This window comes from Denticeps clupeoides, chromosome 2 (genome assembly GCF_900700375.1).
Source record: "Denticeps clupeoides chromosome 2, fDenClu1.1, whole genome shotgun sequence".
NCBI classification, from domain to species: Eukaryota; Metazoa; Chordata; class Actinopteri; order Clupeiformes; family Denticipitidae; genus Denticeps; species Denticeps clupeoides.
This window is the reverse complement of record NC_041708.1, coordinates 16,052,485-16,069,378: the sequence shown is the minus strand read 5'-3', so window position 1 is coordinate 16,069,378 and position 16,894 is coordinate 16,052,485. Positions and strand designations below refer to the sequence as shown.

At 43.7% G+C, this 16,894-nt stretch overlaps 2 protein-coding genes across 7 annotated transcripts; one reads left to right on the top strand and one right to left on the bottom strand.

Annotated features, from left to right (window-relative positions):
- Positions 1-258: 258 nt before the first annotated feature.
- patz1 (POZ/BTB and AT hook containing zinc finger 1) lies at positions 259-10,761 on the top strand. Of its 3 annotated transcripts, XM_028960441.1 has the most exons (6): positions 259-1,556; positions 2,250-2,313; positions 2,399-2,570; positions 4,084-4,242; positions 6,342-6,560; positions 8,358-10,761. In XM_028960441.1, the coding sequence occupies exons 1-6, from the start codon at positions 448-450 to the stop codon at positions 8,852-8,854; spliced, it is 2,220 nt and encodes a 739-aa protein (XP_028816274.1). In that variant the 5' UTR covers positions 259-447; the 3' UTR covers positions 8,855-10,761. The 3 variants fall into 3 exon arrangements, with proteins under 3 accessions (XP_028816274.1, XP_028816280.1, XP_028816288.1); XM_028960447.1 differs by lacking the exon at positions 6,342-6,560 and having other exon boundaries at positions 262-1,556; XM_028960455.1 differs by lacking the exons at positions 4,084-4,242; positions 6,342-6,560 and having other exon boundaries at positions 264-1,556.
- Positions 10,526-16,186, bottom strand: slc2a11a (solute carrier family 2 member 11a). Of its 4 annotated transcripts, none has more exons than XM_028960467.1 (12): positions 15,954-16,186; positions 15,519-15,617; positions 15,265-15,425; positions 14,597-14,721; positions 14,356-14,485; positions 13,952-14,100; positions 13,445-13,632; positions 12,924-13,034; positions 11,863-11,964; positions 11,636-11,711; positions 11,361-11,488; positions 10,526-11,178 (listed from the first exon to the last, which is right to left on the bottom strand). In XM_028960467.1, the coding sequence occupies exons 1-12, from the start codon at positions 15,975-15,977 to the stop codon at positions 10,960-10,962; spliced, it is 1,512 nt and encodes a 503-aa protein (XP_028816300.1). In that variant the 5' UTR covers positions 15,978-16,186; the 3' UTR covers positions 10,526-10,959. The 4 variants fall into 4 exon arrangements, with proteins under 4 accessions (XP_028816300.1, XP_028816307.1, XP_028816315.1 ...); XM_028960474.1 differs by having other exon boundaries at positions 12,924-13,001; XM_028960482.1 differs by having other exon boundaries at positions 15,519-15,612.
- Positions 16,187-16,894: the final 708 nt, after the last annotated feature.

Below are 16,894 nucleotides of genomic sequence, written 5' to 3'. Positions count from 1 at the left end.
GTGAAGTTCAGGGGTCGGTCGCACACAATCATTTGCCCTCCCGAGCATTTGACGTTCGCCTGGATCCCTCCCCCCCGCGAGGAGACTGGACTGACTGCCCGCGGCGGGGACCTGCCGCCGCCGCCACAAACGCACCGCTCTCGTGGGGATTTTTTTTTTTTTTTTTTTTTTTTTTTTCCGCTTCTTCTTTCTCGCCCGAGTCTGAATAGCGCGTCTCATTCATTCCCAACCACCAAGAAGGAAAGGGAATCAAAGGAGGACGGCCCTCCCTTTCTAACACAGGTCAAAGTTCACAGGAAGCTGGGGGGCTGCCATTTTCCCCCGCTAACATGGTCGATGGAAGAAAGACGGGGAGGGGTGGTCGTCGCTGATCGTCGTTTCTGGTTTGTTTAGGGGTGAAACCCCGGATGTAAGCGCGTCTCTTCTGCGCCTTTGTGCCGCGGCGTCATGGAGCGGATCGCGGAGCAGCCGTGGAGCTCGAGTTATACGTACCAGGTGCGGCAGCACAGCGCCGAGATGCTGCACAACCTCGACGCGCAGAGGAAAGATGGAGGCAGGTTCTGCGACGTGATCCTGCGCGTCGGCGACGAGAGCTTCCCGGCCCACAAGGCGGTGTTGGCGGCGTGCAGCGAGTACTTCGAGTCGGTCTTCAGCTGCCAGGCGGAAACCGACAGCGAGTCCAAGGAGCTGGAGATGCACACGATCAGCGCCAAAGTTTTTAAGGACATTTTGGACTTTGCCTACACCTCCAGGATCGTGGTGCGGCTGGAGTGTTTCCCGGAGCTGATGACCGCCGCCAAGTTCCTGCTGATGCGCTCCGTCATCGAGATCTGCCAAGAGGTGATCAAGCAGTCCAACGTGCAGATCCTCGTCCCGCCGTCCCGAGCGGGCGACGTCAGTTTTCCCCGGGCCGCGACCGCCTCGGACCTCTCGTACGCGGCTCCCTCCGACGGCCCCGGCGGGACGCTGGCTAACGGCGCCGTGTTTCCCGGCAGCGGGCAGGCGCACGACGCGGACGCGGACGCGTCTCAGGCGGTCGCGCCCGACGTCACGGGCAGCCCGTTTCCTGGCGCGGGCTCGCCCGGATCAAAGCGGGGCAGAGGGCGACCCAAGAAGCCCGCCGCCATGGAGCCCGTGCTGTTTCACAGCGGCCACGCGTCGAAGGAGACGGGCGTGTTCCCGTGTGGAATATGCGGCAAAATCTTCACGGAAGCCGTCCGGTTGAGGAACCACGAGGCCCAGCACGACACGCCGGCGATGGCCTCTCCTTCCGGGCTGCTGGAGAACGGCGTCCCCGCGGACGGCGCGGTGGACGGCGGCCGCAAACGCGAGCGGATCCGGCGCCACGTCGGCTGCGACATTTGCGGCAAGGTGTTTCGCGACGTGTACCACCTGAACCGGCACAAGCTGTCGCACTCCGGCGAGAAGCCCTACGCCTGCCAGGTGTGCGGCCTCCGCTTCAAGCGCAAGGACCGCATGTCCTACCACGTCCGCTCCCACGACGGCTCCGTGGGGAAGCCGTACGTGTGCCAGAGCTGCGGGAAGGGATTCTCCCGGTGAGTCTCACGCCTTTTAATGCGCTACACGGGCAGCGGTGGAAGCGGCCCAGTAATCAGAAGGTTGCCGGTTCGAGTCCAGCACCGCCAAGGTGCCACTGAGCAAAGCACCGTCCCCACACACTGGTCCCCGGGCGCCTGTCATGGCTGCCCACTGCTCACCAAGGGTGATGGTGAAACGCAGAGGACACATTTCATTACGTTGCAATATAACGAGGTAATTCCGAAATAAAAAGCCAGGGCCGGCGTGTGACCTGTCTTCATCTTTCGCATGATTATCGGTCATTCGCCCTTTATTCTTAATTTTTTTTATTTTTTTCTGTGACAGAATATCACATCCCCCACTCTTTCTGAAAGTTCAGCACGCTTCATACTTTGCTCTTTTTTTGAAGTCCTGCGCTGTCTCATAGGCTGCAATTATTTTTGTGTACCACACGCTGCGATTTAGATACGCCGGTCTACAGTACAGTCAGCTTTTCATACCATTAGTTCTGGGACTAATGTCAGGTTCCAGCTCTAGTTTCAGTGCTGTAGCTTTTTTTCCCCTTTTTAACATAATTATATAATTTTTTAAAATAAAATTACTATTATTTATAAATAATGGTGGTATGTCATGACTGCAGCTGAAAATACATTTTAAAAGATTCCTATTTCAAAACCGTGTCATTTGATAAACTTTGACAAATCTCCTAGACCAGATCATCTGAATGGACACATCAAGCAGGTCCACACCACCGAACGACCCCATAAGTGCCAGGTGAGTGGGCTTCGCTGAAGCTGCCATTACGCCGGGTCTTTAGATCGCATGCTGGGCTCATTCCTCCCCTCTCGCTGCTGTTCAGATTTGTAACGCCTCCTTCGCAACGCGGGATCGCTTGAGGTCGCACCTTGCCTGTCACGAGGATAAGATCCCATGTCAGGTGTGTGGCAAGTTCCTGCGAGCGGCGTACATGACTGATCACCTCAAGAAACACAGCGAGGGACCTCACAATTACTGTAGCATATGCAACAAAGGTAAGATTCTGCAGTGTGTGTGTGTGTGTGTGTGTGTGTGTGTGTGTGTGTGTGAGAGAACTAGGTGAATTAGATGCATCAGATTTATCTGAATTCATTTCTTCATTGGCCGTTTGGAAATTTGGACAGCATGCTGTGGAATCTACAACCAAGATACATGTAGAGTAGAGAAGAAATACAATATCAGCCCTAATCCTGTACGTATCAAAGTAGTACAAATTTGTATGTGCACAAAGAGAGAGTTAGTCATGGCAGTAAAACTGAATAGGGGGGTAGAATAGTGAGTATCACGCCCGCTATGAAGCAGAAGACTACTAAATCACAGGTTCAAATCACGCTTAATACCATTGTACCTGAGCAAACAATTAACCCCCGAGTGTCTCCAGGGGGACTGTCCCTGTAACTACTGATTGTAAGTCGCTCTGGATAAGGGAGTCTGATAAATGCTGTTTATTTATTTCCTTACAAGGTCACAGATTGAAACCCTACTTAGTGCCGTGAAAACCCTGAGATCCTCGTGAGAGACTGAATGTGATATGCACATCATCTGACGCACAGTTGGTAGTTACAGGGACAACCTGCTGGATCAACTCTGAGTGAAGTGTCTTGCTCAGGACTTGATAATAAGTGAGTGAATAAGTGTGGACTGAGCATGTCAGCCCTGCTATATAAATAGTAAAATATAAATATGAACGTTCAGCTGTGTCATTTGAAAATTTGCACACACTGCCAAATAAAGACACCATTATTTCACTATAAAGCCCTTCCCTGTCCAAAGACTCCTAATAAAAATTACTCAAACTGAGCATTTTTAAATGACCAACCCAAAAAAAACAACCTGTCTCTCACAAACCTACATTATTCATTTTCACTCACATAGAATTAAACAATCTATTTTATTACATGGTCAGAGGTTGAATGGATGAACTGTGTTCGCTGTGAAAAACAATGTCAGTATCAAATTATCTCTTATTTTAATTTATCAGATTAAACATTTCCTGAGGAAAACTGATCTTCAACATTCATAGGCGGTTTACATACTTTTGTGAAGTGTGCACTGATGGACCTGTGATACCTGTTAATTTCCTAAGAGGTTAAAAGTTGTTTTGTTTGAGCTGAAGTTGTCTTTCTCTATTTCTGTAGTTGTCAGTGTGTTTTTTTTATTTTTTATCACTGGCTGTAAGTGAGGATTAAGTTTACCTTCTGTTATTCAGGAGCTGAAATTACTGTAAAACTCACTCGTAGTCTTTTCTGAATTTTCTGTTCCACTTAGTATCTGGTTTAATTGTGTTTCTCTTAGGGTAAACGATGCATAACTAATCCATGGGATGTCATGTATAATATGTTTTCAAGACGTAGTATTATCAATTTATTGTTGGCCACATAGTGTGGGTGGAGGTGATTTGGAAGAAAGTTTCGGTGGGATGCTGAAAATGAGCTTTGGTGCCCTGTAGGGGGCAGTATAAATGCAACTGTGCCTCTGTGTTGTCCTGTGTTCTTCTCCTGGCCTCAGGTTTCTCCACTGCCTCCTACCTAAAGGTGCACATAAAAACGCACCACGGCTCATCCCTGCTCTCTGCTCCGGCAACGCACGCCTTCCCTGACCCCCACGGGGAGCCGCAGACGCACAACGGCGCCCCCTACCCTATGGGACGCCAATGCGCAGTGGAAGGCAAGCGGGCCCATACCCCCCTCCGCATCAGTGTCGCTCGCTCGCTCGCTCACTCTCTTCCTGTCACTCTCTCTGTGTGTCACCCTGCTGTGCTAATGTCGCTTGCAGGTTTAGTCAGTGCACACATGCTAATAACACCTCCCAGCTAGAACACTGCTGTGTGACCGGTTCTCATCTGTTTTTTTTTTATTTTTTTTTTATTTTTTTTTTTTACCCTAATTATAGTCTAAAAACAGATAACTCTGAAATCAGTTTTTGAAATCTGCTTACGCCTTCCACCCCAGTCACATGTACTGTCACTTAAACCGTGACTTTATAATATGTAGTATTTCATGTCCAGGTTGGACCTGATTAGGCTGCGATGACACTATGCATTATGGCTTGGTCATGACAGCTTGGGCAGAATAGGAGGTTGGTTTGAACGGGGCGTGTCTGTGCATTGCATGCATGTCTGCCCTTTTATGCACCCAACATCGACTCTGGAGATACTTTATGGTTCTGTTAGCAGGATGGAAGTTTTGTTAGTGTTTGGCATGGCAACATTCATACTGCTTCAAATCTTCACGTCTCCATCCCATGCTGGACAACGCTGTGCTGTGGCTGCATGTTTGAAATGTATCTCGCCATTGTGTGTCGTGTTTATCACAGTAATTCCTGGGAATGCAACTTTTTTTTTTCCAAACATCTTATTGTCATGGCAGCAGCCTGCTGTTTAGCATGGTCTGCATTCAGCTGGGCAGCATTCAGTGCACTAAGTGTTACTGTGATGAAGTCAAGTGGCTATTTACTGAAATCCTGGACAGGATTTCAACTTACTATAGTGGGCAGATTAGTGAAAGTCCTGTTATGAAGAATGATGTACTCTGACACATGACTGTGAATCCTTTATAATTGGTGCAAACTCAAGATTTGCCACCCATTTTCCCTTGCCATTTCTTTGCCACAGTAACTCATCTGCACTTGGATTTTAAATCAGAAGCTGTAATCCTTTTTGTCAGATAGGATCACACTAGTGTTTCGCTTGTTTGTAGCTATGGATTGCTATAACTATGTTTCTATTCTGATGAGGTCTAAAGTAAAATGAGGAATTAGTAAATACTATGTGCTTGCTAACAAGCAAATCTCACCAACAGCATTACTGGTCTGGTTGGTCTGAGAGATTATTAGACCATATACTTAGAGCTCATTATTCATTCTTGTGTACACTAGAGGTGTGAACCTTCACTGGTCTCACGATTTGATTCGATTACGATTATCACTGCTTCGATATCGATACATCACGATGCATCCCATAAATGTTCTACATGGTCACATGATGTTTTCAAACACAAGAGTTAAGGTCCAGTACACCTGTATGGACACTTTGATTTGCTACAATGAGCAGAAAAATGGTCTGTGTTCAGTCCGCACTCCCCTGACACCACAAACGCCAGAAAAAGAGCTGGTTCAGACGTCTGTGGCGTCAGGTGAGCCTGGACAGTTTTTCTACTCATTGGAGAAAATCTAAAGCCATTTTCAGACCGAATGCTCTGCATGTGCTGCAGGGCTCAGCGTAAAAAGTATGCATGTTTTTCTTAACTCCCAGTGAGACGTTGTGTTATAGATCTCTGGACACTCCGAGGAAGATAAGAACGCTTCGTGCATGCGTTTCGAAGCTGCAGAAAGAAAACTCATGCCGCGCAGCGGTCAAAGTTTAACAAAAGACCGATGTGCGAGAACAAGGCAGTGTGAAACTCTTACATGTAGCGGCACTGTACTCAGATCAGACCGACACAGTCACTACTGCCACAACTTTATAACGAGAATCTTTATATCGCTGCCAGAAAATCACCAAGCAACGTCATTATGATGTAATCGTGTATCTTCTAGAGTGCATCGATGCAGAATCGTCCACGTCGTCCATACGATTAATTTCAACACCCCTAGTGTACACTGTAGATTAGTGTAGAGCCCGCCTGTAAGGCACAATTTATGCTTTAGTACAGTTATACCATTTGTGGTGTGTAGATTGATCCACATGCATTTGGGTGTATGATTTTCGCCCCCTTGGCCTCTCTGTTTTTCCCCCTTTCACTTCAACTGGAATGATGGCCCTGTAGACCTCTGCACCAGTCACCGGCTGCTGGTCCCCTTTCCTGAGCAAGAGGGAGGGCGTTTTCATGGGCTTGCCAGACCCCCAGTGATCCCCCAGCCTGGCCCAGCCACCTTGAGCCTGCAGCCAGAGTTATTTCTGGGCAAACCTGGCGGCACCCCCTATTTCTGGGAGTGCCGCACAACTGGGGGTCCTGGCTTCCTCGGGCTCCATGGGCCTCTGGCAGGTCAGTACCGGCCCGTGGAAGAGTGAACATGGCCATAGGAGGCCCATCAAAGTGTCATTTAGCAGGATCTGTGTAGAATTTGTCAATTGGCTGGAATTCGTTGAACCAAGGACTTAGACAATGGCATTTCGAACCTTTCTACCTGTTTATAACATTTCTCCAAGCAACATCAATGAACACTTTCTGGAATTTTATGACACCATTCTGCCTGAGCATTCTGTTAAATTGATTGAATTGCATTAAAGAGAAATGCAACCCGTGATAAACTATGATATAAGTGCAGTATTGTATAAATGACTAAAAGAGCAAGCAAGATGGATGAATCCTAAACCTTTTTCTTTTTTTTTCTTTTTAAATCTGACATACCAGTGGACAATTAACATGGCAGCGCATTTAAAGGGTTGTAGGGTCACAAGGCTTGTTAAGCATTTAAAGTTCGGATATTGCGTTGGACAAATCCTGGTGGCACAAATCCTCAGGGGGTGCGATTCTAAGAAACTGACCTGAACAGTGTGTACTATTTTTTTGTTGCTTGATTGGCAGAGCAGTTTTTTTATTCAGCATCATTGCACATGAATGTAAACTAGTCTGCATAACTCAGACACAATACAGAATATGAGGAGAATACAGGACAATACAGGAGATATACAATGCCATCTCATTTGAACATACCATCAAACCGTCCTACGGACAGATTTGGCTTTGTGCTGCTTGCTAGTTGTCTGGATGTTTTTTTTTTGTTTTTGTTTTTTTTTAAGGTGTGACCCCCACTTTTCAACTTCAGCATTCCTAATTTCTCTTGTAAACAGGTTACCTATCTCTGCTGTAGACATGTACCACACCAGCTCATACATGCTGATTGTCAGCATTTAAATTATTAAATTAGTTTAGTGTCATTTGGATACCTGCCTTCTGAACCTGTTAATAAATCCCTCCAGGATATTGGTCTGTAAAATTCAAAAACTGATGCCCCTACAGGGCATTTTTGTTTTTTGGTCAAAAGACTGATATTAAGAAGCAAGTACAAATCACAACACTTGCTTCTCACTAATGCAACCTTGCTGTGGGATTCAGAGAGTTTGTTGTCATGGAGAGTTGTTTCTCATGGAGTTTTGGTTTCTGCTTGTGGCCTTCATTTTTGGTTAAATTTCTTTTTTGTGCATCCCTAAGTAAAGCTGCACTGTCTTTAGATGGTTTAGATCTTTTTGGTTGGAAGACAATTTGTGAGACACTTGTCACAGGTAGCTGCCTGACCTGTGTGTGTGTGTGTGTGTGTGTGTGTGTGTGTGTGTGTGTGTGTGTGTGTGTGTGTGTGTGTGTGTGTGTGTGTGTGTGTGTGTACAGGGCAGTTCAGTTTATTCTGATGGACTGTGCCTGACCAGTGACAGTATGCATGTAAATGTGAACATTTAGATAGATAAAAGCATATGTACTCATTAGGTTTAACTGAATTTACAGAGTTTTGTTAATTGTTGCTAAATCCTGGAGGGAATAGTTAATGAGGGTCATTAATGACTGACAGAATTGAGGCAGTTTTTTTCAGGTATCACACAGTCGAAGGCTTTTTCCCCCCAGTGTAATAATCAATGATGTGTGTGATGTACACTAAAAGAGTCCGCACAGTTGGGTACATGTACTCCATAAAGTGTCTTCCAGCATACTGTAGAATTTTCACTGTGTTTGTCGCTTTTCTAATTTGAGGTTCTTGGTCTCTCTCTCTCTCTCTGTCTCCCCTTTTCATTCCTCCTCATGAACATCCTGCAAACCACCCATCGTCTCATGCTATGTTCACCTCAGAGGGGCAGGAGAATTCTGGGAAGTGCCCCCACCAGGATTCTGAGGGCTCAGACACATCCTTTGGTGAACTCTCCAATGGCACAGAACTGAAGTCGCCCCACAAGGTGGAGGGGGAGGAGTTATCCACTGCTTTCATTTGCAACGGGGTGAGCCGCACTTCCACAGATGTATCCTCTGTGGCGGTCAGCCCCCCCAAACACAAAGTGGACCCGGACAAGAAGTATCCCTGCAGTGACTGTGGACAGGCCTTCCGTACCAAGTCTTACCTCAACAAGCACTACCAGCGAATGCATGGAGGCAGTGCACACAAGGGCACGGGCGTGTCTGGTGGGCCTGGCGTGGGGGACATGGCTGCCTCCCTCAGCTCTCCCTTCTCCCCACAACAGAACATGTCCCTGCTGGAGTCTTTTGGCTTCCAGATTGTGCAATCAGCATTTGCATCCTCATTGGTGGACTCTGAAGTAGGCAGCAGTGGTATTGGGCTTGGCGAAAAGTGACCAGTAGACGGCAGAGGTCACACACAGAGCCTCAGTGCCATCTCTGCACGACCCACAACTCCTGTACATTTTTCAGTCTGGGTGTCCATCCATTACCAATATTTTGTATCATTTCAGAGCAGACAATATGCATTATGTGTGTGTATGTGTGTGTGTGTGTGTGTATATATGCGCACATTCTTATATTTTCCATATGTAAAGCAGCTAAACGGGTTTACCAAAATCCCTGTGAGCAGGTAAAATTCACGCTTAATAAGCCTATTGTATACAATAAAACTCTGACCTCTGCAGCACAGCAAAATCCATGCAGGTTCTATGTTCTTTATTGCTTTGATTGTTCTGTTTGTCTGCTTTGGCTGTGGTGAGTTTTGAGCCTGTCTTCACAACTCTTCTACTGGTCCCAAAAGCAGACACCATTGATGCACTTTTTGCTTATGCTTGAATGGGCCATTCACTGCCTAGCTGCACGGGTGGGAGCAGAGAGGACGTTTGGTAGTGATAATTTTCTGGAGGATCTGTCCATCAAATTGTCGTCTTAGCGAATTGTCCTTCATGTAAACCACACATTGGACTGACGCCTTTAAAGAAGGCAGTCTTGGGTATTTCACTTCAATACAATGGCATTTTGTAAAAGGCCAGATTATGTGGGTTTTTTTTTTTTTTTTTTGCGTGTGTCCCTCTCCTTTTTCTTCTTATGACATCAGTTATTGACAAACAGGGACCAATTCAGGTTTAAATAAGACTTAAATGAGAAGTAGATTCTATTTTATTAAATTATTGATTTCCCAGTTTGCATTTACAGGTTCCGTTTTTCTCTAAATTATGCCACAGAGGAGACCTGTGTTAGGAAGTGTGTGATTGTGATTTTTTTTGTGTCTGTGTGTGTGTGAGAGAGAGAAAGAGCGAGCAAGCAAGTGAAAGGTCTCTGGTAATGTATGCTTTTATCTTCAGAATGTATTAAAGCCAAAAGGCTTTATTATTGTTGTTATGAATTTTTTGAAATAATTGTTTACTATATTATTCAGTACATTCCCTCTTAATTTATGCTTTCATCGTCATGATGTCATCTGAAAATAACGTATAAATGAAATGTGTGTAATTATTGAGTCCACCTTTGTAAATTGAGGATATTGTATATATGATTTTTTTTTTCCTTCAGCCTTGATTGAGATATTACGGTTTTAAACCACCCTGCGTATGGTTCTCTGCACACGACTCTGCTGTAGATGTGCTGCTTGGACAAGCATGCAGCTGAGCGTTTGTGTAGATTTGGGTGTGTGTATTTTGAGGTACCGCTGTATCGTCAGCTAAGTTGCTGTTTCGTTTCACTGGTCTGTTCCAGCACTCACACACTGAATATGCACTTCCTGTCTCATAGTAACCTCCTGCAGGGGCTTCAATCAACAATGACCCTCAGTGACCCTCATGCTCAGCATTTAGTTGGAGGATCAGAGAATCAGTTGGTCCTTTTTAAGTTTAGTGTGTCTGGTGGAGGGTTGGCACGAGTGATCCACTGGAATTTTTTTTATTGTTACCTTTTTTATTTAAAAATTTGCTTTATGTCTTATTCTTTCTGTCTTGCAAAGTGCCTTTACAGCAGTGATTGTGAACAAGCCGTGAGTGAAATGGACCTGTTCTTTTTAAGGGTAGACCACAGAAAACCCAGAAAGATTTGCATTGACACTTTTTTTATGAGGATGTACATTTGTATATGTCTGTTTCTAATTTTATCTTTGGTCCCTTAAAGGTCATTCTTTCTGTCCCAGTTTTTGTTGATTTTTTGGAACATTTCAATATAAGCATACTTTTCTATAGATGTTTGGTTTTTGTACACTGTTTTTGAGTCTGGTGTCTCTGTCCATTTGCTGCAGAGATAAAATAAAATAAATGAATTTCAGACACTTGAATTTGATATGGTTTTGATGTGTGAGTGTAGAAGGACTGGGAAAAAAACTATTCTAAAGGTAGATGCATATTTGCAAGATCATTAAAAGATCATTTACTAAGCCACCGTTAGTCATTTATACATATGATGAGATTCCTATATTCCTTTGTTAATTTGCCGTCCACTGTGAAATTGGAGGTGTTCTGACCCCCTCTTGTGGCTAGAAGGAGGTTGTCTGGCAAACTTCCCCTAACTGGTACAGCGCCCGGGTGGGTTGTGTTTCTGCACTCCCTGCTTTCTTAAAGTTCATCCTGTCAAACTCGCTGGCAATGACGGTCAGAGTCTTGCCTTTGGTCTCAGGCAGATTTAGTCCAACGTAGAGAGCTGTGAGCAGGCAAACAATGCTGAAAGGGACGAAGCAGAACTGACCCAGACTGCTCTGCATGAAAAAGGACACAGGACAACATGTGAATATGGCGATAAAGGCTGATCTTAAGTAAATGCTAAACACAGTGATTCCTGTGGTCACATCATTTGTATTATGTGTATTTTATGTTCTTCCTGCCATAGCTGTGAGAAGTATGTAGCATTATCCTGTGCTTTGTAGTGATTTATATTCACCACAAGGAAAGGGAAGATCATGCCAAGTATGAAGAGACAGAACCACATGAGGAACCCGGCGATCATGTAGGCGGCTGGTCGCGCTGCCTGGGTAAAGATCTCTGTAGGTAAAACTCCAGTTACCCCCGCTGAGGAGACAAAGGAGATTAAGGCCATCAATGGCTCCAGCTACCAAATAACAAGATGGGCTGAGAAGCTTCCAGCATTTAAATAGCCATTTTTTTTTTTTTTTATCATAAATTAACGCTAGCAACCAAAGAACTACACAAGCCCACCTGGCCCCATGCCAAAGCTCAGGATGTAGGTAAAGAGGCAGGCCATGCTCAGGTAAGGCATCCACGCCACTTTGTGCTAAAAATAGAGGCAAACAAATCAGATGCAACACAGCAACTTCTACGTCAAATAATGTCTACTTTAATCTTTGCACAAATCTGAAACGGCAAGATACCAAGAGGTTACATCAGAAATCATTCTGAAAAAACTGTTCAAATCTGCAGCTTACCTCCAAACAAAGAGCTACAGTAAAGACCACTGCCCAGACAGTCATCAGGATGTAGCCTCCCATCAACAACACTTTTCTGCCCATGCGCTCTATCAGTAATGTCTAAATCTCACACACACACACACAAATCTGATGAAAGCATACATGTATTGACTACTAATGTGGTAACCAAAATAACCAAAAACCACATTGCTGACTGGAACCGATTATAAAAAGAGCTTGGTCTGTGTCCACAATGTACCTGCTGTATCTGGACATCTGATTTTCAGATGGAAAATCAGACATGACCAGGTGGCAGTGGTGGCCTAGTGTTTAAGGAAGCGGACCCTTAATCAGAGGGTTGCTGGTTTGAATCCCGATCTGCCAAGGTTCCACTGGGCAAAGCACTGTCACACACTGCTCTCCGGGTGCCTGTCATGGTTGCCCACTGCTCACTAAGGGTGATGGTCAAAAGCAGAGGATGCGTTTTGTTGTATCACTATGTGCTGTGCTGCAGTGTATCACAATGGCAATTTCACTTTCACTTCAAATATTTAAATGCACACATCATATGGCGCAGTTCACAGTGTTTTTGTGCTCATCGTCTGAATTGGCCTAAATGCAGAAACTAAATAGATAAAGATACCTGACAGAATTATTGATGAAAATCTGAATTACATTTTTCTATTTAACAGTCAGAAAAGAATATCTCCCCATCAGAGCCTCTTGTCCACAATTGTCTATATCATAGTTCATAGTATCATATATCATATCATGCAAACTCCCCACAACTTACTTATAAACTTAAAGTCAACATATGCAAATAATGAAATACTACATATTGGAAATAATGGTTTACTCACCCCAAGAGAACTCAGATTTTGAAATGCTACTCTAATTGAATAAACTAAATAACAGCTCTGATGGGGCGGCAGAATATATAAATATGGTCTGAGTGACAAATTAAGGTGCAAATCAGTGGCTCGGGATTTCAACCGGTAACCTACACGCTAGGCCACCACTGCCCTTATAATACAATATCACAATAATCTTCAAATTTTGATTTACAATAAAATACTCACAGACACTATGCAGGCAAGGAATTCACAAGAGCCTGTGCCAATTGTAATATACTGGATCATATCTGCAGGAATACCTGCCTGATGAAACACGTAGTATGCATAAAAGTAAATCTGCGAAATGAGACAACAGACAGCATGTAATAATTAATACTGCACAAGAACCCAGCGAACCCAGATTTCTTTAAAAATATGACTTATCAGATTTTCTGAAAAGTTGAATAGACCCTAAGTAAATTAAATATCCTTTGTCCATTCAATATTACAACAAATACGTTTGAAGAGCAGACTATGATAAGACTCGATTATCATTGTATTGATAAAACATTTTACTAATTTCACCACCAAATTAACTGTTAACTGTTAGCTCATATTGGGCTATTCAACATATTTCTTAAGCTCCACTGTAAGAGCCATAAAAAGTATTGTGTTTTCTAGAAAATGTGTTTGAGCATGTAAACATTCAGCCTCCCTCATATAACATTAATACATTCTACTAAAGTGAATTTGTAGAGACGTCTTACTGAATCATTGCCGCAGAGCTGCATGGCACTACTGATGACAATAATGGAAAGGAGCTGCCAGCGTACACTGCGATCTCTGAAGAGCTCCCATGGCTGCCGGGGTCGAATGCCCTCAGACTGAGCCTTCTCCTGCAGGATCTCGTCGACCTCGCTTTGAGATACCTCACAGCCTCGGAGACGCCAGAGAGCTACATCACACGGCAGATTCATGAATGATCTGAATGTCCTGGTCAGGTGTGTGTAGCTGTGCACATACAAGTGGATGAATGATGCAAGACAACATATGATAGGAAATGTACTAGTAAATATGAGAACTGACTTTTAAATGATTAAAATGCACTTCGTTGAACTGGGACAGACCTGTATGGAACATGAGCTCATCACAGACATGATGGAATCACACAGATGTGCATTACTGACAAACAGGAGATCTTGGTGACCTGGTATGTATGAGGACGTCTACTTCATTTCTCTCTCATCTCAGACTCTGGGAAAAACTGCAGTTACCTTTGAAGCAGGCTTCCTTGTCACCTCGGTCAATAAGCAGGTAGCGAGGGCTCTCAGGGAACCAGGGGAGGGTGAGGAGCTGGATGAAGCCTGGGATGCCATTACTGGCCAGCAGGTACTCCCAACATGACTCACTGCCCAAGATCTCCCTAGAGAAATACAAGACCCACCAGTCACATCCATCCTTACAGAAGACAGCCAACCTATTCAGTTCACAAACAGGATAAATGGGTCAAATCTTCTTTTTCCTGAGATTAGATACCAGGTCGATAAATAACCCCAAGCCTTTGCATCAGATGGATGTTGCACAAAACACAATTTTTGTGTTAAAGCTTAAATTCAAAATTGTCCACTTTGACTTTTGAACCAACATCCTGTTCCATTTTTGTGTGTTTTGCTTCTACCTGAGGCCAACAACCTGACCAAGCACAACTCCAAATGAGGTGAAAATGGCAGAGGACAAAGACAGCATCCCTCGGAGATGCTTTGGTGCACACTCGCCAAAGTACATGGGCTGGACATTCATACTGATCCCTGAAAGCAAACAGAAATTTTAATTGCACCTTGTTGTTGTTTGTTGTTTTTTTTTTTTACAGATCTGTAGCTCAGTGTCTGATGCATGTAAAGTACATGATGAACACATACCAGCATTGATTCCCACCAGAACCCGGGAAAGAAGGATCATCTCAAATGACCTCGCTGCCCTGCTTGTTAGAGCTAAGAGCGAACTCAGCATTAGAAACACATTGTTCAGCAGCAATGTCTTCTTCCTTTCAGAAAGAGACAGCATGCATGTAGGACAGGAAAAAAACCACAAACACCTCAAATGATGTGACCATTCTCAGTTCTCAAGCAAATGTTCTTGAATAAATTGTATATTTCTATAAATAACACAGAAAAGAGGTGAAAGGTGCAATTTTAATCTGTATTTACAGAAGCCTCATCATGCTCTGGGTGATCTACATATGTAAATTATGTAAAGTGCTTACCTTACACTAGAGAACATGCCCCATGTTTAGGCCATAAGCCCACTTAGTGCCAGTTTGAAAATAGTGACCTATTTGTGAACGTGAGTAGCACACGCTAGTCACACCCTAGTCAAGTTTGTTATAGTGACAGCAGGATGTAGAAATCAAACCCGAACCCAAATCTACTTCAGGCTACTTCAAATGGCTTTTTCGAACCATTCCCTTGCCGTTAGAATTCCCTCCCCAAACAAGTCTACCCACACCCTGATTAAATATAAACACTCTTATAACTAGTGCCACCACTAGTGGGAACAGCACAGATTAAAGATGTCAAATATTTCCCACCTGCCAAAGCGTATGGACATTGGTCCAGCAATCAAGGCCCCTGTCAGACCCCCGAGGGAGAAAATGGACACGATGAAAGACCAGACAAGGGTGACCTGATACACATTGAGCCGCACACCCCAGCGATCTGTAAAGGTCTCGTTGATGAAGTTCTGAACATACTGCAAGCGTACACAGGATTCAAGGTTTGGCAACAAAAAGAGAAAAGCACAACAACTCTCTTATAGCTATGAAAAGAGAAAACGAAGTCTTACGGTTGTAGGTGCGTTCATTATAGAAAGATTATAGCCATACTGTAGAGTGCCTCCTATAGCAGCTGAAGGCACCATTAAAGCCAGTGTGCGCAAGCTGCCCTGCCAGTTAAAAAGTTACACACACAGAAAACACTGAATTAAATAGACTTTTATCAAATAACTTCAAACAAAGTCAATTACAAAAACATAATTTACTGTTGTATAATGTAAAATCACATTTTTACTAGATACTAGTACTAGGTCTTAATACAATTTTATGTCTTAATAAAAAAAAAAAGGAAAGAAAAAACAGTTAAAGTATTTAAACATTTTAAGCAGGATTATCTTTCTAATTCATTTCTTGTGACCTACGTAATCAACATCTAACATATTTTACAATGAACTGTACTTCATGAAATGCACTGCATTAATTGAATATAAGACAAGTGCAAGTACCTTTTTTCCTTGCTCACCACTCATGCCTGAATGACTCAGCAGATGATTCGTTTTTCATAGACTCCTTCACAGGATCGTTCCTGACTTTGGGAAAGTGCCATAAACTTGGCGGTAAGTCCTGCAGCTCTGGTCTTTCCCAGATTCTCAGCATGCACCTTTAATAGGTCACTGTTTGTCTCGGGTCTTGGATACAGCATGAAGATCACAGCACAGTTCATCTGGTTACAGTTCAACTTTAGACTGTCTCCAGATAAACTGTTCATATACCTAGATGTTATGCTGCCTTATTTATGGAATTTACACAGCATAAAGCAGCATTGCTGGTGACCAGCTAGACCAGAGTATTTCATATATTTTTGTATGGCTGGATAGATGAAAGTTTTGCCTCTCCTTGTATAAAGTTATTGCAGACCTTGGCATGTACAGTATTACATAAGCTGTAAGCCATTAGGCAACAATAATCTCACAGTCTCATGTAGCAATGACTTGTAGTTAATAATTCCACAATTTGTATTGTAGTTTATATTGTACAATATTCCAAAAAGTGGTTATTTCATTGCTTGAGTCTTTTTATTGATTCATGGGATTCATGGATTCAGTCTGTTTCCAACCTAGTCTCACAGAAAAATTCACAAAAGTTCACAAAATACTTTAAAAAGTGGGTTTAAATGTATATAATATATCAAAATGAAAACAATAAACCCAAAAGCGAAGTGCATGTCATGGAACACAACTTCAAGAAATACAACCCCACTACTGGCTCCAAGCTGTTATTCATATTCATACCCAAATGGCATCATGCATACCTCCGTACTTACAGTATTTGCCAATGCGCATGGAAAGGGATGGCAAGTGGCTGGTAATCACGTATCACTGTGAAGCCAGCAGATGGCAACAAAAGCCTGACTCACCAATGTAAGTCTCCAAACCATCCAAATATC

Excerpts from the sequence above, each read along its gene's own strand:
- patz1 (XM_028960441.1), top strand. The coding sequence starts at position 448 with ATGGAGCGGATCGCGGAGCAGCCGTGGAGCTCGAGTTATACGTACCAG. Across the intron at positions 1,557-2,249 it reads TGCGGGAAGGGATTCTCCCG|ACCAGATCATCTGAATGGAC; the intron begins GTGAGTCTCACG and ends CAAATCTCCTAG. Across the intron at positions 4,243-6,341 it reads ACGCCAATGCGCAGTGGAAG|ACCTCTGCACCAGTCACCGG; the intron begins GCAAGCGGGCCC and ends ATGGCCCTGTAG.
- slc2a11a (XM_028960467.1), bottom strand. The coding sequence starts at position 15,977 with ATGAGTGGTGAGCAAGGAAAAAAG. Across the intron at positions 15,426-15,518 it reads TAATGAACGCACCTACAACC|TATGTTCAGAACTTCATCAA; the intron begins GTAAGACTTCGT and ends GTACGCTTGCAG. Across the intron at positions 14,101-14,355 it reads GGTCAGGTTGTTGGCCTCAG|GGAGATCTTGGGCAGTGAGT; the intron begins GTAGAAGCAAAA and ends GTATTTCTCTAG.